The sequence below is a fragment of the Poecilia reticulata genome, linkage group LG19 (genome assembly GCF_000633615.1).
Source record: "Poecilia reticulata strain Guanapo linkage group LG19, Guppy_female_1.0+MT, whole genome shotgun sequence".
Classification (NCBI taxonomy): domain Eukaryota; kingdom Metazoa; phylum Chordata; class Actinopteri; order Cyprinodontiformes; family Poeciliidae; genus Poecilia; species Poecilia reticulata.
In genome coordinates, this window is record NC_024349.1 from 16,763,945 (window position 1) to 16,785,449 (window position 21,505).

Sequence of the window (21,505 nt, forward strand, 5' to 3'; positions counted from 1 at the left end):
ATTTTTCAAAGAGTCGTTCAGCTTGTAACATTATCCGCGCTCGGATGATGTTCCTGCCACTACTAATATCGTGATTTGCGCTGTGTGTACGAGATATGATATGTGGGCGGAATAGACCCAATTTGTTTTGTTTTAGGTTCTTAAGCAGTACAAGATGACTTGTCAAGTGGAAAAACATTTAGGAATCATCGAAACTACAGTAAACGTTGACAATAAAACCAAAGTGAATCTCTTTTTTTTGGGGGGGGGGGGTGCATTTGATAGAAAATAATAATTTCTTCTTGCATGAAACTAAAGTTTGGTCTGATAGTTTTGGAGCTTTTTAAAGCTTAGCACTTATGGATGAAGCACAATGAAAACCAACCTGTTRATGTTTTGGATCCTTTTTTGCTTATTTTTTWAAAATATAACTGTTTTCATAAGAAAGTATCTATACGACATCATAATGCAGTTCAGAATCCGTCACGATTTGTGCACAAAGTGCAACTTCTGCTTGGAAAAGAAAAAAATCGCCATGTYCATATGGYTCTGCAGCAAAATATTCCTAAGGATTATTGGGAGATGCCAGAAAGCTTGTGCATGATCCCACTGCACATGTTGTGAATATTTTCTYCACTCATATTAGAGGTTCAAGAAGGAGTTTCAACCATGGTTATAATTTCTTGTTATTTACTGTCGGGTTTTTGAGCAAATCAACCTGTGCTTCACTAGCTAATAAACTTATGATGCATCACAACAGCAGACTCCCTTCATAGAATAGCTTGAATTGTTTATATTTTTCCTCATCTCCCCCCAACATTTACACATTTTTGTCCTCTGTAGTGCCAGTTTCTCCCTTTTCTTTTTTTTTTCAATTTGGTGAGCATCTAATTGTTATTTGGGTTTCTTTGCACTCTGTTATCATGATAAAAAACACTGCACTGGAGCCCAAGGGCTCTATAAAGAAACCCAGAGAGGTCTAAATAGAGACTGTGATTGACATCCGTCGTGATTTCGGTGAGGAGTCTGTAATCAGAGCTGGCTTAGAGTAGACACGGGGCCCATGCATTACTCTCTAAAAAACAAAAACATTCTGGCACAACTTTAGAGCTGGAGGATTGCACACAGTGGGAGAAGAGAGCTGTCTGCTCCTCTTACTTTACTTCCTCTCAGATCACACGATGCAAAYCATGCTCCATGTCAGGTTCCATACATGTGACAACAGACCGTTTAACATTGACAATTATTTGAGGGTTAGTAATAAATATGTATATTTTCACTTTTTTTTTTTTTTTTTAGCAACAGGAAAAAAAGGTGAAAATAATTTTCAGATTTAATCTGTTATGCTTTTTATTTTCTTTTTATGAATGTACGGTAAGACAAGAAGTGCAAGCAAAAGAGAAAATATGTTTCCCCGAATGATCAAAGTGGATAACATTCATATCTCATTGACAGAATAAATGAACGGCCTACATGTTGGCAAATAACCGCTTATAAACTTATTAGCAGTGACAACTATTATATTTTAAATGTCCAGTTTGCTCCTTTGGAGATTATTTTTAAAACTACATATGGTAAAAAAATATGTATTTTATTTATGTGCCAACTCATTTAAAGTGTTGCTTAATGTGTAACAAAAGAAAAGTCCTTTTAATTCATTTCAAGCAGTTTTAACCTGGACTTGCGAGTTAAAGTAGCTTTGATTTGCATTATTTGTTGGACTATATCAAGATAAATTCCTTTTGAGAAACAGCTTTTTGAAACCAGCAGTTGAATTGGAAATTGTAAGTGTAACCACATGGATRGTTTTTACAGTACTTCAGGGAAGGTAATTGGACCTGACAGTCCGGAGGAGTGTCTCATGTGAGACTTTTACGCACGATGAAAGGTTCTGTTTGCACTGGATCTTCAAATAGGAAAGCTCTGTGCAAGATTGGTGCTGCAATAAAATGAACTAAATATAATGTATGCACAGCTGTGTACATGATTAAATCAGGATTTTTCACAAATCAKGATTTACACCTTGCTCAAASCTGATTTCACCATTTCTGGACTGTGATGTCGCTGGCTCATGGAGCTAATACACTGCTGTTACCATTGAAATCTCCTTCTGCCAGGGTGGAACTTCACCACGTCGATCCAGTTGATTGCAGAAAAAATAAAACTTAAAAAAAACACACTTGWACTCAACTGCGCGGGAGAGAAATATGCCGTGGGTCTGGGTAAACATGAGATGTCCAAGTGCAAGTAAATCCAACGCATGTTGATCCACATCAGCGGACTGGGATCAGAAACTCCAGTCCTCGAGTGCCACTGTCCTGCAACGTTTGGATGCACCCACATTTCATCACACCTGAAAAAAACTAAAACAAAATACATACATTGCATTTCCTTGTTGGCATGTCGGAAAGTATGGCGTGGTCATCAACGCTTCATTTGAWTCAGATGTGATGGAGAACAGACGCATTCAAAAGTTGCAGRAGAGAGGCACTCCAGGACAGCAATACAGACTCCTGATCTAGAAGCTTCATTGTGCACTCCAGTCAGAAGCGCCCACTTCTACACTCCCTGCTTTTGCTGGTGTCAGGAAGGAAACRATGGCGTCWCACGAGTGCTGGACGACATGAGATTGAATCAAGCATGGTGGTTTGAAGACGTAATCCTTCATTTCCAGGCTTCGGTGTTAGAGGAGGACCAAACTGCMGACATGACATCGTGAGCAACACGGTGCGTTTAAAGGATCTAAAATGGTAAAAAGCGTAGAGCTGAACATGAAGCAAGGTAAGTGGAACGTAGAACTGGGGCGTATGCAACAAAACAAGCCACTGACCATGGGTCAATAAGAACCGGCGGGTTCAAATACTGAAGAGTGCTATTGAAACCTGGTGAGTCTAATCAGCAGGMTGCAGGACAGCTGGAGGAGATTACTTAGCAGGGAGCTTGAGGGGAAACAGATTTATTAAACACAATTGCAAAGTTGACCCGTCACATAAAAAAACCTTTTTAGGATTAAAGGACTAATCTTCCAATGACGGCTAGAAAAAAATCATCCATGTGTTTGTCTTTAGTTGCATTGATTACTGCAACAGTGTCTTCACACCTGAAAAGAGTTGCCTTTGATTACTAATAACTGGAACAATGAATATTATATCTTATGTATATTTGATGAGGTTTATTCTTGAAGATTTTGATGATGGCATTGGACAAAACGTAACGTTTGTCACTCGTTTCACAATCGGTTACTGTATTGTGAGCACTTTCAACTGCCTTCTTGCTCGAAAGTACTATACGAATAAACTTGACTGACACACTGCGACAATRTTAAGAGTATGGTTCATTTTTCTATTTAKTTAATCATTTATTGACGTATGAATAATTGGGGGGCACATTATTCAAACTTTTTCTTATTGACTGTGTTTCTCTCCAATTCCGTTCAACTTGTGATATACATGTAATCTTCTAATTATTATACATGTATTTATTGTATTGCACAAAAACAAAGAGATTCTATTGAAACGTCAGGACCTAGCATGCTGGATTCTCCCTCAAGAGGGCAGTGTTACAATGTGAGTCTCTATTAGACAGTCCTCATCAATTCAGCGGGACTATCAGGCAATGCCAGGAACTATCAGTCCACATTCTAAGCAGAAACCCATATTATTAAATAAAACCAGTTCATGCCTTGTAAACAGCCCATGTTAAATATTATAGGGGTTGACGATGACCACATAAAAACAACAACGTCCTGATGAGAGTTTTTGGAGCTGAGCATCTCATTAGATGTAATGTATCTGCTCAGAGCTGTGGTGAGGTGGAATCATGACCGCAGGAGATGAAGGATTCATTTGTGTAATTAGATTRTAAAGACGGGTACAGGGTCAAAGGTCTCTGGGGGGGGAAGAGTGTGAGGAGCATATGCTGCAGCTTTGGGAGGACTCGTGTTCAGATGATGTCCAAAATAAACCACCTATAGAAAATACTTTCTGAGACACGTAATGCAACGGGAAGCGTTAAGATGCATTGCTGCTGTTCACTGCAACAACAACGGAGAGATATTTCACTCTACAGATCCTCGTCCGTCTCCTTCTTTTCTCATCTCTGCTTTCTTATTCGTCCCATTCCCCCCCCCTCCTTTGCACGTCTCTCATCTTCTCTGACCTCAAACTTTTCCCGTATTCCTCACCTCTACTTCCCTCTCCTCTGTTTACTCCCCCCCTCCACCCACCCCCTCTCTCCCGTCCTCCTCCTCCTCCTCCCTCCTGAATGAATCGCCCAGGTTCAACCCCTCCCACACCGAGTGAGCTTTAATTGTCAGCCCCGGACAAGAACTTGCGTAAAAGCTCCAAAAACGCGTGCCTCTCTCACACTGGAGACTGGAAGTGACTAACCTGGACCAGTGCGCATCTCTTTGGCGTGTGTGTGCGTGGTGCTGTGTGATCAAGTGTGTGCGTGTGCGCGCTCGCGAGTGTGTGTGTGTGTGTGTGTGCGTGTCTATCTGTATGAGGAGTTTTGATTTTTGATTTTTATTTCTAAGGAAAGCTTGCCGGTCTGGTTTGATTTATTACTGCCCGAGCAGCAATGCAGGTGTCTGTGGCCCTCATCGTCTCCAGCTCGGCTCTCCTGCTGCTGCGGCTGCAGGGATGCTGCGCGGCCGCCAAGGGCTGGAAGGAAATAAAGAACGATGCCACGGAGATTTTACCGAACCGGAGGGAAAACAGTCGGCCGCCCCACCAGGCGATCCTGCAGACCTCGGACGACAACAACAACAACAACAACAACAACAACAACAACAACAATAATAATAATAATAACAACAACAACACCCTTAATAACAGGGCAAAAAACGGAGGGAGAACTTCCACTTCAAACACGGTTTCTTACAGTAAGTATTTTCTTTAAATGTTCACGCACACCATATATTATATATTACAAATATATGGTGTGTTGGAAATTGCAAAAGTCGATTTCCAATTAAAATTCAAACCTTTCAATTTCACCTCAGAAGCATGTTCTCCAGAAATTTTTATAGGAGGGGGGTGGCGTTATAAAGGAATAATGCAACTATTTTAAACGTGGTCTCTTATTTCTAGAATTGTCATAAATAATATTATACATACAGGTATTTAGGTTGGGGGGTTGTGTGAACATTAACCCCTGCCTTCTCATCTCACCACTTGGTCTTGCCACAGTTAAGAACGTGTTGAATTTGTCCATATTTTGTAGCTTTTGTGCTTCCTGACACAACTTAAATGCATTAAATGCACCGAAATTCCTGTATGTTGAAAAATGRGGGCTGTCCAAACCGAATGGGATCTGCTGTTTGATCCCAACTTCAAATCGTGTCACATCTTCTCACCGGCTTACTGATTAGCAACAACTTTGCAATGTGTGTGTGCGTGTGTTGAGTGTGAGAGTGCAAAACCCAAGGATGAGTGTGATGAGAGTGGCTCACACTCACATTCTTGTGGTTGCTTCCCTTCACGCAGTCTGAAGTTGAGCGTTCACAAAGACATCACCGCTTTGTTTCACATTGTATTCCAGGTTGTTTCCCTTTCTCTTTATACTATTAGTCAAGCTCTGCTTGCTCCATGACCGTTTGATTGCAACAACATGTTCCCCAAATATAAAAAAACCCMAAAAAAAACCAAAGTTTGTTCTGTAGTGGGGGGGGGGAATGCCTTTTGTGGAGAGCGGGGTTAAGAAATTGCTTTTTAAACGCAACGCTGCTTTTGGGAATGATTCCCACCTGTGGTTGGGAGACGCTGTATGTTGTGATAGAGGGATCGTTGATTCAAGCTGGGTGGCTGAGGAGTTGTTGCCTAATCACGGCCTCTCAAGCTGGAGCTCAGAGGAGGCGACTGATTAGATTAGAAGAATGAGGATTTAAGGTCAATTTGTGTGAGTGATTCCTCCCTTTGAGGATGAAAAACAGCACCAATGATGATGTCTAAATACTTTAGACAATTTAATTTTCTCCAAAATAAGGGAGGTTTTTATTAGCAAAAATACAGCAAACATCAAGGACTTCCCAAAGGGACAAGCACACTCACAAATGTTCCGGACCACTTTTATTATCCATCTCTTGATTTAAGTCCTAGGTTGGTGTTTTCTGGTCCATTTGGGGACACGGCAGATTTTGTCCGATGCCTCGTTTTTCTTCCAATCCTCTCTAAAACTCACTCAGTTGTGTATTTTCTTGACTTATTAGCATGTGTAGGTTAATACGAGAGTTTCACTTTACAATTCTGAGAAGGAATACTAAAGTATACAATATATATAAGTAATACATTTGACAATATTAAATTTGTTATAATTAAACAGAGAAGTGACGATTCTTTAGTTGCTAATATTCTGGTAATCTAATATGCTGCTATGGCCATAACAATTACGTCTATAACATTTGCACAGATTTTGTTGCACAAACAAACAAGCGAAAGTTTGAAAACAAAAAAAAAAAAAAAGAAAAGAAAAAAATCAGCTACATTTAGTAGAAATAACCTTTTCATAAATTTGCAACACTGGATCAGTCCCTGAAAACAGAGTCTCACACACATCTGAAAATAGAACTTATCTGTTATAGATCAGTACATCAGAATTAATGACATTATTTCTTTCTATCATGAAACCAACAGTAGAAATGAATGTTTAAACGGCGTGAAGCCATACCATCCAAATCATCAGTTTATGAGGTTTGCAAATTATCACTAGAAATATATATATCAATATATATTTTTTTTTCTATAAATAATAGACAGCATTCCTACTTTACAGATGTGCTGCTCATGGTTTAAATGCTGTAAAACCAAAACGTATCATTTTTGATACAAGCATTTCTGAGACCTCTGCCAAGAATAACATACATTTGACACATTTTTTTAATACATTTTCTTTACAAATGCAAATCACGTCAAGAGATGCGTGTATCTTTATGTTTTATACTGAAATATGAAATATGACAAAAAGTTAAGAAAATCAAACAATATGTAAAGCTATTTTTTAATGATAGACAGTGCTGTTGTAGGAAAACAAATAGATTTTTTTTTTGAGAAGTGCCGTCTGTATCAGTGTCAAACAGTCTAACCTTAATTGTAGTGATGGGTGTTGTTATTTCAGATTCCACACAGTGACTGTCAGTGTAAATACGTAGAGGCTCTTCTGTCAGCTGGCTGAACATCAGAGGGCAGCAACAGGTGGGGAGGGGCGGCGGGACAAAATTGTAGTCACTCCCCAACTTTCTTTGGCATCTCATTAAAAGTACTCTACACTGTAGGAATGTAATGATGGAAACTTTCTTGCTGCAACTTGTGAAAACTCTTGGTGTCCCTGGAAATCAGTGGCCGGCCCATCCCTGCCCACTAAAGAGGACAATTAGAGAACGAGAAAGAGTTGGCCTGGACAGAGCTCAGATTTGATTAACGTCCTGATTTTTCAGGAGCATTTAATGCAAACTGCCTCGGCTTGCGTGCTGCAGACATCGTGTACACGAACAACACATAGAATATCACCAGATCAGATTTTCAGAGTGAGAAAAAAACCCATCATAAATCCTTTGTTGGGTCTTTTTTTTGTTTTTCCAAAGAAAGCCACAGAGGAAAACTGATCCTTCTCTCGGTGTATCATTTCTGAATCGACTGTTCTTGGGCTTGTAAAGCAATACGGGTCAGTAACTTGTGCGTGTGGTTGTTGTAAAAGCTGTTGCTTAAATGTAGGAGTACAGGCCGAGTGTGCTGCCTTAGATCAACCTGGCTGACGTCCAGTTTATTGAAAACTCTAGAGTGCTTTTATAATGTTGCATTAAAACAACCAGACAGCTGTTTACTCCTCCAGAGCCATATATGTTTCCTGAGGGTGAAAAAACCGAATGCCAGTATTTTTTTTTTTTTTTCTTTCCTCCACCCCAGACCTGCATTTGGTTCGATTGAGCTGTTTAATGGGCCTCTGGTCTGGATTTGCTATCAGTTTATTGCTGCCAGCTGGGGTTTTTGTCAGGCGCTGTTGTCAGCTAATGATCAGACCATGAGTCACTGCTCAAAATCTGATCTGATCTTATTGGCTGAAATATCCACCTAAACGTACAAGTTGCTCTTTCTACTTGAATAGGCATGTCTACTTGTTTTATATAATGTTCTTTGTAAGTTGATAAGAGGACATTCAATTATCTTCATCTAGGTAAAAATAACAACAATTAGTTATCATAATGAGTCTTATAGTCTATCAAAAATTCGCCCCCCCCTCCCCATTCATTTGTGTTTATCAGAAGGACTCTGTATATTTTCTTTGATTAAAATGTGTTTCCCCATCAATCAAAATACATTTCACTTAAGGAATACCTGGACATTAAACTTTTGATTGTAAATAATGTGTTTTGTGAGTCATTTTATTTGTTAATCCACCCAAGATCTATTTTACTGTAATACAATTAAGAATCGCTGATTCAGCTCTTCTGCTACCTGGTGACAAGGGACTTTTTTTTTTTTTGTTAACTTTACACAAGATGTCTGAATTCCAATATCCAACTGTTATTTGAGGAAGAGCTTGTCTGATTGTCAAACCAAGACACCCCCAAAATAGGACAGGAAAAGAAATGGCCTTCTATTCATGTTTACTTTTTCTAAATGAACTTGAGTTTCTGCTCCAGCATTCCATCTCTTCCATCACTTCTATCAGCTGAAGGAACAAACAAACGGTTTTTCTCTCAGTTTGCTTGATGGTCCTTACTTTGCATTCATAAGTACAAGCTACAATTTAGCAGGAATTAAACTAAAACCAAAACATTTAGCACACCCAGTTGCTCAGGCTTGGTTCTAACTTGGCAAGGCAATATGTTTTTGCGGTTTTGTGCGGTTTTTCTCGTTGCAAGTTTCAGAACTCAACTGAGCAGCTTTGGGGGGGGGTGAGCGTCTGTGCTTTTCCATGTTTTGATTGACTCTGTGTGTTAAAACTGTGCCACTCTTCACACCCAGGTCCTTCCGAGATGAGCTGCAGGGAGCTGCGCTCCACCCGCTACATCACCGATGGCTCCTGCCGCAGCGCCAAACCCATCCGGGAGCTGGTCTGCTCAGGCCAGTGCCTCCCCGCCCACCTCATGCCCAACTCCATCGTCCGCGGGAAGTGGTGGAGAAACAGCGCCGCAGACTACCGTTGCATCCCGGCGCACTCCAGGACAAGAAGGGTCCAGCTTCAGTGTCCTAACGGCAACACTCGGACTTACAAAATCCGCGTGGTCACCTCCTGCAAGTGCAAGCGCTTCAGGCCCCACCACAACCAGTCGGTGGCCAAGGAGGTGCCGAAGAGGCAGCCCAGCAGGAAGCACGGCCGCTTGTCACAGGATCGGAGCAGCAACAACACGCCACTGCTGGACAACGCATACTAAAGCAGCCAAAGACTGAGACTGAATGCGCATTACATGTTACTCAAACACCAACATATCTCCTTCTCACAGGGAAGGGATGCAAGAGAAAACTCAAAGAGAGAGAATTTATAAGCTAATTTCTGGTCTGATCCGTTGCATGATAAATCGGATCAGCAACAGCAGCGACTGGTCCGGAGGGGACCAATCGGGTCTTCTTTCCAAACAAAGTTCTTGTAAAAAGTATGAAAAAAAAAAAAAACGTCCTTGAAACTTCAACTCCTACATGTACACCCATTCAGTGGACTCAGACTCTAACTCAGTTCAAAGCCCCGAAGGTGCATTTTCTCTCTAGTGTGATAGAATTGTTGTAATCTGTTTCCTTTAGTGTTTGGGACATCAGCAGGATCTTAAGACGTTCCCTGAAAGCTGCCTCTAGACAGACCTGTCAATCACACCGGTTCTTTTCTCAAATCTTAGCAACACGGAGTCGGAAGAGACGAGGAAATGAAAGTTTACCACCTCCGACACCACGTAGGGGACCAGTGGACATTCCTGTGACACCACATAATTAGCTAATTCCTGTGTTAAGATCGACTCACACAAAAGCAATTTTCTCTAAATATCACCAGTTCCTGTTTGCCAGGGTCATGCAGACAAAAATAAAAGTGCACATGGTGTGTGGGAGGCATCAGAAAGTGTTACCCAGGGGCAGAGCTCTCTCCATCACACCCACACTGGAATTCTGTTGCAGCGGGCCAAGCTGAGCAGGGATGGAGCCAGCAGGAGTCAAGAAAGGCCCACTTCAGGCAGGAAACCGACGAGGACCATCAGAATCCGATTTGGTTTGTCGATGTACTACAGAAAAAATTCTCTGAACTTCTTCAGAACATTGACATTCCTACCAGTTCTCATCTCTGCAGTGTTTTCCCTCTTCCATTCCTTCATAAATCCAAATGTCTGCTGCATTTCTCCTTCCCAAAATGTACATTGAAATAGCAACTGGAAAGAAGTTCAGCATGATTGTACATGTCAAACCTGCGTGCCAAGCAAGGATGGCAGGAAGAGACCAAAAGACGGACTCTTTTAAAAAGAATGAACTGCATATTTATTTTTTATGTCCACATTTAAATTATTTATGCAACCTTTTATATCAACCGATAGTCATAATTGTCATATAGTGTGATAGAGAAAATAAAAGATTGTACAGTCCATGAATAAAAGTAAAGGCAGATATATTTGAACAAACCGGCCTGTTTGGTATTTTTTTCTTTTTAAAGAAGTAACCTACTGCTTTACATTTATATATAGTTTATGAAAAAGATGAAAGCAGATATGAAAGGACAATATCTTGCAAAAAATTTAATTTTTACAAATGACCAGGCTCCGTCCAGGCCATGACCAATTTTCTGGAGGACATTAGAAAAATGTAAAAAGTAGACCTCTGTGAACAAATAAATAGTTAAATTTCACCCAATACATTGACAATGTTTCGTCTAGTATGCCAATTTTATGCTGCCCCATTTTTATTTACATTTTGTGAAGAAGGAAGTCGTTGCATCTTCTTCAGAGATTTTCATGTCGTTTCCTTCTTTAGCTCTTGGTATAGCGCCACCACAGGCAAAGAGGTGAACAGATTTTTCAATTAGTCTATGGTTTGACACAGTGCAGTCTGAAAGCAAACAGCACCAGCTGAAAATGTAACAAATGTTGCAGTTTTGGTCCTCAGTCGAACCACGTTGACCGGATTATTGAGTGTGAAAACACCAGTGAAAGTGGTAGATTATTTAGGTTTATTGCACACAGAGGGACATATTTCCAGCATTTATTTCTGTTAATTTTTATGTTCATGACTTACAAAAAAAGCCCAAATTCAGTTACTCATAAAAAAACTAAAATATGTCATAAGAGACATCATTCATAATACATCCAAGTGCATTATGGAAAGTTAAGTGGGCGGAGAAAGTGTAGGTGAAAGGGGTGAATTTCTGGGGACTTTGAAGGTCATAGTCAAACCTTCAGCCATCAACTTTTAAGTTTATTTATTTATTTATTAGATTGCACAGCTGTTAACCAGGGTATACCCTGTCTTTGAATCAATGGCATCTTTAGACAGTCACAGCAAGCGTAGAAAACTGATAAACAGATGATAAGTAGATGTCCCAACCAAGTGCAGATAGTGTATAGTAAATCAAAACTATCAAAATGAATGGAACTTTGATGGCTGCAAGAATCCATGAGTCTTAATTTTGAGATTAAATTACTAAAATAAACACTTGAATGACACTGTACTTAACAGAGCTGCAACTGGAAATGTTGCACACTAAGCATTAATGAGAACTAAATGAGTTCACTTACATCACTCCAGTCAGTCCTGTGCAGGGAAATTCAAATGCTTCACTGGACTCTGCAGGATATTCAGCATTCCTCACCATGACATCTTAGTCAGAGCTCAACCATTTCTTTGTTTACGGTGGATTTAGCCATCATTCCGCATCGTTGCTCTCCGCCTTTCATCCCTTGAGGCTTTCTGCTCGATACATTGTGAGTTTTAGAGAAGAAAATGTTGCTGGAGCTGGTTGGATCTGGAGCCAACTTACAAACTTTGAAAACCCTGAAACTTTCCCATTGTGTCCGTCCCCGGCGCAGAAAGAAGTTTTTTCTTTTTGCTTTCCAGCTATAGGAGAGCTCAAATATAACACAGAGAATCATAGTGGTAGCTGTAATTGAGTTTGTCCTTCACTGTGCCAGTGCAGAATGGTGGATATTGCATTTCACTACATCATCCATTATGTGCATTTATATGTCATGTTCAGGCCCCGCTTTCCAAGTGAGAACTGACTGCCCTGCTTTCAATAAGTCAACTAACCTGGGACAAGTGGAAATTCAATAATATTTCCGTAGGAACACAGCACGACCTGTGCCTGTGTGTATTAATCCTGCTGTGTGCTGAATTTGGAAACCTGCAGATGACCTTTGCAGAGTTGGGTATGGCCAGATCCACTCCAAGAAAATTCAACATTTCGTTTAGGCCCTGAGGCAAGTGTCATCGATTATGTTTGGAAAACCATGTGCAGAAGTCTCAGAAGGTTCCTTTGCTGTTGCTGGGTGAGGAACAAGGGCTAAATCCACCTGTTGAATCATAGCCTCTTGGAAAAAAATATATATTTCTAGATCTCCACAGTTAGAGGTCGTTTCATTTATTACACATCTTCAATTGTGTATCACAAATAGTAACTCTACCAATCACACGGCAGGCGTTCAGTTCAATTAGGTATTTAGATTTGAACAAGATAACTTGAAAATCAAGCTGATAGTGCAATGGACGAAAATGTCTTGATGTTCAGTGTCAGAGGAGAACGGGCAGACTGGGTCAATGTGGTGAAAAGGGAAAGTACAAAAAACAAAGAAATCCCAAATGCAACAGCCGTTCAATGTTGGAAACCTGGATCTGTAAGGCATACCTAATAAAGTGGCCAGTAATTACAACTGTTTTTTCTTGTTGTTGTTGTTGTCTTTACAAATAGCCGACTTCTTATTTATCACACAGAGGGAAAGCTGCAAAGAACTGAATTGTTTAAGCACTGCCAACTCAGGCGGTGGCAATTAGGTAATTATTTTTCTGCCAAATGCACGCAAGAGACCGACAAATAAAACTGACGGTAAATCATCTGCAAATAAAGAGATGCCTGATGGATGACTGTTTTTGCCAGTGGAATCTGATTCCAAACAGCATCAGTGGAAAATCAAGAGGTGACTTTCAAGGCAAGTGAAAAAAATTCTGTCACACACCAGCAATTTGCCCATATAAAAGTCCTTTAATGTGTTGGCTTTCTGGTCTGCTGCCTGTGCCACTAAAAGTCACAGGCTGCTAAAGATGTTTATAGAGACAGAACATACAGTCACAAACGTGCAAAATTTTGCAGCCACTCATTATTCCTTAGCTTTGCTTCTAGATTCTTCTGGGTGTCATTTAATATGTTTTCTTTGGACTTGGGCTTCTTTTCGCACAAATTTTGTAACCAACAAACTATATATTTCAGTAGAAGCAAATCAATTTCCAATGGGGAACTTTGAAATGCAGTCAAAAATCTGAAGAATTACAAAGTCTTACTCTTCGAAAACAAATCTTCAAGTTCTGCTCTTGTTGTAGAAAGAGGTGGCTCTACTGAGTCCCTCCCAGATGACCAAGCTTCTCACCCTATCTCTAGAGAGAGTCCAGACACCTTGCAGAGAAAACTCCCTTTGGCCACTTGTATTTTGGTCAATACCCAAAGCAGACCATAGATGAGGGTCGGATTGTGCATCGACTGGTAAATCAAGAGCTGTGCCTTTTGGCTCAACACTCTCTTTACCAGTCTCTCATGAGTCTGCCTCATGAGAGACTGGCACAGCCAGTACAAATAGATACAGCTTATGAATCTGCAGCTTATCTCTCATGAGCAAGACCCAAAGATACTTGAACTCCTCCACTTGGGATCTCTTCTCCAACCTGGAGAAGGCAATTCTACCATTTTCCAGTTCAAGACTGTGGTGTTAGATTTGCAGGCAAGGATCTTCACCACAGCCGCTTCACACTTGACTGTGAACTGCTCCTTCAAAAGCTATAGGTCAGTCTTGAGGCCACCAAAACAGATCATCTCAATAGCTTTGCTGCACCTAGAAATTCTGTGCATAAAGATTACAAGCAGAATCTGTGACAAAGTGCAACCCTGGCAGAGTACATCTCTCACTGCAAACAAGCCCAACTTACTCCCAAAAATGCAGACCGAGCTCTGATACAAGTCGTACAGGGAACTAACTTTTGCAGTTCACTGTAAAAGTGAACTGAAAAAGACGAATGAATAATTCACTAAGGCTCTCTACGGATTAATCCCAGAAAGATGAAGAAGAAACAGATAGCATGAGCAGAAAGACGGAGGAAGAGAGAACACTTTTACAGAGATGGACAGACAGAAGCACGACACAGGTCAGGGATTTCCACTGAGCCCTGCAAGTCCCAGTCTCTTAGCCAAGTCCAGTAATGGAGAGAAGTGAGCCAACCATGTGTGCTCAGGACAACAGGAGGTGCAGAGGACAGAAAACAGGGCTGTCGACAAACAGTCCTGGACAACCACAGCAAGCCCCGAGGTTATGGAGGCATTTCTTTACTTAATCACCACCTTATGGACTGTTTATCTTTAAAAAATAGTAGTCCAACAGCGTGCRTCGAAAAACGTGTTATCTCCAACATGGAATGAAAACTGCCGAGTGATCTGTGTTGTGTTTGGGGATAAATACATCAGAAACGCGAAGGTTTGGGGTCAACTTTCCAACTTTTTAAACCATTGCTGAATAAATTAGAAAGCCCACGTGTGTGTGGAGGGACGGCTGTGCATTTTATGGTATGCGAATGTTATGTGTGACTGAGGAAGCATGTAAAGGTCGACCTAACATGTGCAGCATCAAAACCTAACACACTCTGTCATTCAGTAATCAGGTTGAGGCCTGTGGGCATTGAGCACTCAAATAAAAGCTGATGTTTTCAGGGTCAGTTTCTCCATGCACAAATAATTAAAACGTGTCCATGTCTCTGACATGCCTTAAACTGTTAGGTTGTTTAGCAGTGGAGCCACAAATCTCCATGTAAAAAGGATAAATGATGTTAAACAGCAGAGGTCTTTCATTCTTCCAACTGCGATGGCTGCAAGAAGGCAGCAGACAAATCCAAATCTTTGTTTCTGTTTATTTAAATGCTACAGAGTGATGCTGAAAGTCAAACGGAACAGATTTAAACACTTAACATAACTGCAACAACTGAACGCTGCAGCAGACAGCAGCTTAGTCCAATATGTCACATCAAAAATAGACATGGACCAGCCGCTCACCTATAAAAAAAAATATAGGTGATGAACCAATGAGTTTGCTCTCTTGTACTTTGACTTTGCAATTTACAGCGTCTCTGTTAATTAGCACTGTTGTTTTTTTAACTACCAAGGAGAAAACAGAAAGCAATTGCTTAACTACAATAAAACCTAGAGGATGGTTCAATTCAAGTCATTGCACAAAAATCACATCAACCCAATGGAATCTCTTCGGTAGGAACAGTTTATTGCATCCTAACCTAGTCAAGCACGCAGTTTTTACCATATTACTGTGACCATTTTATGAGAGCCTTGGACTCGTTTAAGAGCTCACAAGAATTCAATTTGCTGCGCGTGACTTTCAAACAGAAGCCAAGTGTTCTTGAGGGTGGTAAACATGGCATTCTCAGATTATGTAGCCCATGAGAAACTGATTTATGACAAGCAGTAGTCAGCCTATAACCAAAACCTTCCCTTGGATTTTCAATCTTTAAAGTGAGTCAAACTGCTTTTTGTCGCTGTCATCATTTCTAACCACTGCGGTGCTATTGTGGCGATGCCTGTAGACTGTGACTAGATCTACCCCTACCAGTTCTCTTTCTCCCTTTCTACAAACTCCTCATGGTTATTCAGCTGATTCTGATCATGATAAATCTTTCCAGGCAGGAGTAAACCAATGACAACAAGCGTCTTTGTCTTGTTTGAATTAATTTTATTCCTGCTGCGTTATGCTGGTTTTTTGGGGGGGTTTTTTTGGCTTTTGATTGTGGTACATCTAATGGGAGCTATCTCAAAACACACCAGACAACATGCTAACAAGAAAAAAAGCAGACAGAGCAGGGGACTGAGAAGTAAACAGCAGCCTATACTTCCTTCCAGATCAACAAACTGTGGAGTTTTCCCCTTTGGGACTATTGCTACTTCCACAGACAGGCTGGTGCCTTTGTGCTTGTTTGGGTGTTAGCTTGACTGTCCTCATCCAAGCAGATTTTTTTTTGTTTTTTTTTTAACAGATGTCTGTTTCATGCTAGACACAATATTTCTCTCTGATACCTAAACAGTCTATATATCCAGATTTCATCCCAGATTGAAACTGTTTAACTCCTAAGGCCTGGTGCTTATTAATCACATGTCTAAGCTTTATTCTGAGCCGTTTGGTCCAGCTAAATGCAATCAGTGGAAATGCATGGGAAATTGTTTCCTACCCATGTGGCCGTGGGTGTGCGACTCAGGAGAGGCTATCGACACAATCTCCCAGGCTTAGGAGGCTTTAAAAATCAGGAACAGTTCTGTTCTCTGGCCCTTATCAGATGTCAAAGAGCTTGCTCTAGTGTCCTAATCATGACCCAGGTTACTTATAACGTAAAAAATAATTGGAATCCTTTCTGTGTCCGAAACACGATTCCAAAAGATTTTCTAAACTCTTTTTTTCTAAAGAGTAGAAATTCCCTCTAGATTAGTGACACGTCAATAGCATGAATGCGAAAAAAAAAAAAATCAAATCAGAATTATAAGCCTTGTTTTGACCTGAGAACACAGATACCAAGAAACAGTAAGTCAAAATTATGTCCATTGTACACAAAAGACTTTGTTTCTTCTTCCAAGGTCTGAAGGGAAATTTATCAAGCTGGGATTTTCTCTAACAGTAGGGAGGGCAGTGAAGTTCAAGATAAGTAAACAAAAATATATGGTTGGAATATTATTTTACTCGTGCAGGAGGAAAAAATGCTGTTAGGACTTGTGGATGTGTGTGATATGTGTCGGAGGCCCTGCAAGCAGAGGCCAAGTTTGACCTCAGGTCAGGACTGGCAAAGATGTCTATAAAGAAAGAACAAAAATCCAGGTCAGTATTAAAAAACTGTCTTGTAATTTTCTTGGGAGTTTTTACGGTCAATTTGCTGCAAAGTCTTTACACTGCACTGTATCAAACGATCCAAACTAATTGAGCAAGCTGTTCACCTCCTCGCCTGTGGTGGCGCTGCAACCAGGAACTACTGGGGGAAACGACAGGAAAACATCTGAAGAAAACCAGCACGGCTTCCTTCTTCACAAAATGTAAGACGAAAACGGATTAGCATCAGATTTTAGCGGTTGTGCGGAAGACTACAAGCCATTATTATTTATTTTTTTATTCATCAATTTGTTCAATCTCAGCATGGAAGCTTTGTCCCTGTATGCATATATCTGTAGCATAGCACACAAGGACAGGATCGTGGCTATTATGTTATAAATTCCACTTCCAATTATTCATTGAACAGATCTGTGAGAAAGCGAGTATTTTTATTACATCTTGTGACTTTTTTGGTCTTAACTGTTCCTCATCAAACATTAGGCGTTTGTATCATCTCCAAATTCTCGCTGTGATCAGACGAAGCGTGGGACCGAGCCCGGCAGTAAACTTGTCTCCTCTTTGTTTGCGGTCGTATATTACCCAGCGCTCTTGACGACGTCTGATGAGATGTGCCGCTATCGCTTTCTCACCATACCAGGGTCGCCAGTTTCTTTGTCTTTTGTTTTTCCTGCTCTCGGCTTTTGGCGGCCAAAGTCGCATGCCTGAATCTTTACGGTTGCTTGGAGAGCAAGATCTGCTGTCCGTTTTATGTCATTATCACAGCGTGTTGAGATCCCCGCTTTAGTCAGCACATCTAAGCTCGGCGGGAAGGAAAACAAAGCAAATGGTGTGTTTTCTACCTCCACCGAAAAAGAGTAAATGGGGAAAGACTTGATGGGAGTAGCAGACGCCACTGAAGCCTTTTATGGATGTATGGTTGAAAAGGACCTTGGTAATTAAATGCGTAACAAAACCTTCTCGGGCTACTGTCTGACAGGTCAGTTGGTAAACGTCTAACATGGTCTCTTTACAGGAAAAGCCACAGTGAATTGTTTGCTCTGGATTTGAAGTTGCACATCTCTGCAGTACTTTCTCAGCAGAGCCGCAGCCTCTCTCCTGCTAATGAATTTGAATCACACTTCTTAGTGCTAAATGATATACGACTGGCCAACAGCATGTCGAAATACCTTCTTTTAAAAATGACTACATCAATGGAGATGAGATTTTTATGATGTAATCGATCATATTTTGCAGCACTTGGCCGGGAAGGAGCACTCTCAAAAATAGCCAATGTCCAATAAATAAAACCAAATTGCCGCTGTGTCGGCCGTTAATCACGAGGCAAAGATTTTCTTTCCAGGGGCTGCAATATAAAAGATGAGTTTAGTGTCTAGTTCAGACTGTCTTTCAGTCTGGATGCCGATGAGACATTGACGGAGGCACGGACTGAATCCCATCAGACTGGTCTCATTGGATCTTTTATGTGCTAAAAATACATTTTCTACTGATTAACTACCTTTAATTAGAACAATAACTACTTTAGAAACACAAGTTATGAAATGAAAATACTGTACAGAAACTCAAGTTAAGGTTAGAGTTTATTTTATCTGACAACATATACAAGACATTGAACGGTTCTGCAGATTTTCTGTTAAATTTATCTCCACATTTTTGCTTTAATTTTCTTCTCGGAAGTTTTTGTTCAAAAAAACCCCAGAAGTTTTGAAAAGTAATCCAACTTTTCGAAACTTTAGAACTTCTTCCAGCTTGACAAAACTGTGTTTTATCTACAGAAGAGTAAACCTAGATCATACATTGGCTTTGGTATTCTTTAACATGATATACAGTAATGCATTTTTGTCATACAAACCCTTTGGAATTGATCTAAACTCCAAGACGTTTTGGATGATCTTAGACCTTTTTTTTTTTTTAATTAAGGGATTATGTCTCCCAACCTTGCTTCTTTACATATATACACATATATATTATAAACCAAGGATTTTATTTACATAAATCTCTCTTGACTTTTTTGTAAAATATATACTTTTCCTGGAAGAAAAAATATTTATCCTTTGGACTGGTGTTGGATTTATTCTCTCAGTGTTATCAGCTAACCTCACTGCAGCCAAGAGCAACCCATCAAAAAAAGGCCTTTGTAGCTCTCAGGTTATTTTAGCTTTATTMAATGATGAAATACAACCAAGATTTTCAACCGGCCAGCTTGGCTCTGCGACGTGTGGCCACTAAAAGCTCGACAGAAGCAAAAATGATTGATAATCCTGTGAGGGTGAAACAAAAACACGACTCCCCATCAAAGCAGTTCATTTCTTTTTATTTTCTGTTATTTGTTTCGCATTGATGATTTTTTTTTCAGTTTTTCTTTCTGCTTCACTTTAACTCTCTCTGCATGTTTTTTTTTTTTTTTTTTCAGAACACGCTGAGCTTTAGGTGAGCCCTGTGTGATCCGTGTAGAAAATGATTGAAAGAGCAGAATAGCTCAGTTCCTCTGGAATGTCCATACGACACACTGTGTCGAGCAGAACTGTAACAAGCAGGCCAGTCCGTTTCAGCGTCTGATGTGTTCTCCCCATTTCCCCCACCCCTTCCATCGTGTAATGTCATTCACTGCGCTGTGCGGGGACAGATGAGGAGAGTGCTTTCTGCTTCCATAAATAAGGCAGAAGGAAGGCTCCGGCCTGCTTCATCCATCACCGGACTGGATTTGTGTTTGTAAAGCGGTAAGGGGGAAGGGGGGGGGGTCTTAGAGTCATCCATGTTCCCAGCAGCCGTTCCCTTGTGGGAACTTCGCACAGCCATTAAACACCTCATGGCAGCCTGTTAGCTATTGAGCCAGCAGAAGTGAACAGAGAGTTGCGGTCCCACATGCTTTTCTGTCGTCTCTGCGGACACGTCAACAGGTTTTTCATTTAAAGTTTTAGGGTACATCTCAGCTGATGTAAGAGAAACGGCGGTATGTACAACCTCAGTTACGCAGATGTTGGTAGAAGATGGGAAATTATTGAAGCTCTAATCAAAGCAGAAAAAAAAAACGTTGAGTAAAAAGAAATGTCTTGTCGGTAAACAGATTCACCTCGTATATGTTATTTGGAATTTTATGCATAATTGTTAAGTGGAAGGAAAATGGTACATGATTTTCAGAGTTTTTCATATGTGAAACTTGTGATAAATGGTGAATGGAGTGAACTTAAAAAGCAATTTTCTAAGCTTGGAACGTCTCACAAAGAGCAACTGTTCACTTCAAAGTCGGAAAATGGAAAGAGCACATCTGCAAACCTGCTGAGCTGCGGGCGTCCACCTAGGGTGAAAGTTATATCGGCAATCAGAAAAGGARTCAAGAGGTCCAGGATAACCCTTTAGGAGCTGTATACATTCACAAATCAGGTGATTGAATCTGTCGAATCTGTAGAGTAAAGAATCTGGAGTGCCAGGAAGAAATAACATGTGAAAGAAAGTGCTCTTATCTGGCCAGATGAGACCAAAATAGACCTCCCTGACCAATGCATCATCCTCAACACACTAGCTACCTCTTGTTCCTACTGAAGAAAACCATCSCCGCCGCATGACGCTGGCACCATGGTGTTTGTTTGTGGGGATAACATTTTTCAGCRTAGATAGGGGAGTTTTGTTAGAGTCATTTGGAAGATGGATGAATCTGTACAGGGGACAATCCGGAAGGAAAAAAAAACCCCTGCAGGGTGGGGATTACCTGAGAACAGCAGAACAACAATGGTTTGAGACGAGAGCATTTTTACATGTTATTACAGGCGAGTCGATATTCAGCCCTGAATCGATTTGGAAATCTGTGACAGCAACTATTGGCTGTATGTCTGTAGCTGATTTGGCACCCAATTGGGTGCAGCCAATCTGACACGAGAGCAAGGCAAAATTTTGTAATTTCTGCATCTATTCTGCATCCAATCTATTTAGGATTTGTAAAATCCTTGTTGATGCCAAAACTATTAGGGGTGAAGAGAAATGCCTGTCATGCTTTTCAAATTTCCATTTGTCAAAAACATGTTAAAAATGATGTCTAAGTGTGTGACGGTGGAGCTGCGTGACSTGTTATATGGTGGTCTTAGTCCTGGACATGTGCCTGATGACCTTTGCCACATGTTTTCCCCTCCCTCATAACGCACTTTTCCGTCTAAAAAYGGCTAGATAAAGGCCACAATAGCCATCAAAACCTGTGAAAAAAAGACTTTGTGACATTCCATAAAAAAAAGGTAGCGCYTAGTTCYACTTTGACTTCACAAAATGGATTGTTTTTTGTTACTCTGTTACATAAAACCCTAATAAAACACATTYGTTTTTCTTTGCAATGGRAAAAAAATGTTGAGCTCAAGGGGTGTGAATACTTTTAAATCCATTGAAAGTATCAATAGTGAAGTTTTTCCTGAGTAACATTACAGTTGATGTGATAATGTATGATTCAGAGCAGGTGTTTGAAATTACACRAACACAAGACTGTTGGCTGCGTAAGTT

At 40.5% G+C, this 21,505-nt stretch overlaps 1 protein-coding gene across 1 annotated transcript; it reads left to right on the plus strand.

The window, feature by feature from the left end:
- Nucleotides 1–2,494: 2,494 nt before the first annotated feature.
- On the plus strand, nucleotides 2,495–10,576 carry sost (sclerostin). Its single transcript, XM_008437391.2, has 3 exons — nucleotides 2,495–2,760; nucleotides 4,556–4,861; nucleotides 8,943–10,576. The coding sequence occupies exons 1-3, from the start codon at nucleotides 2,727–2,729 to the stop codon at nucleotides 9,350–9,352; spliced, it is 750 nt and encodes a 249-aa protein (XP_008435613.1). The 5' UTR covers nucleotides 2,495–2,726; the 3' UTR covers nucleotides 9,353–10,576.
- Nucleotides 10,577–21,505: the final 10,929 nt, after the last annotated feature.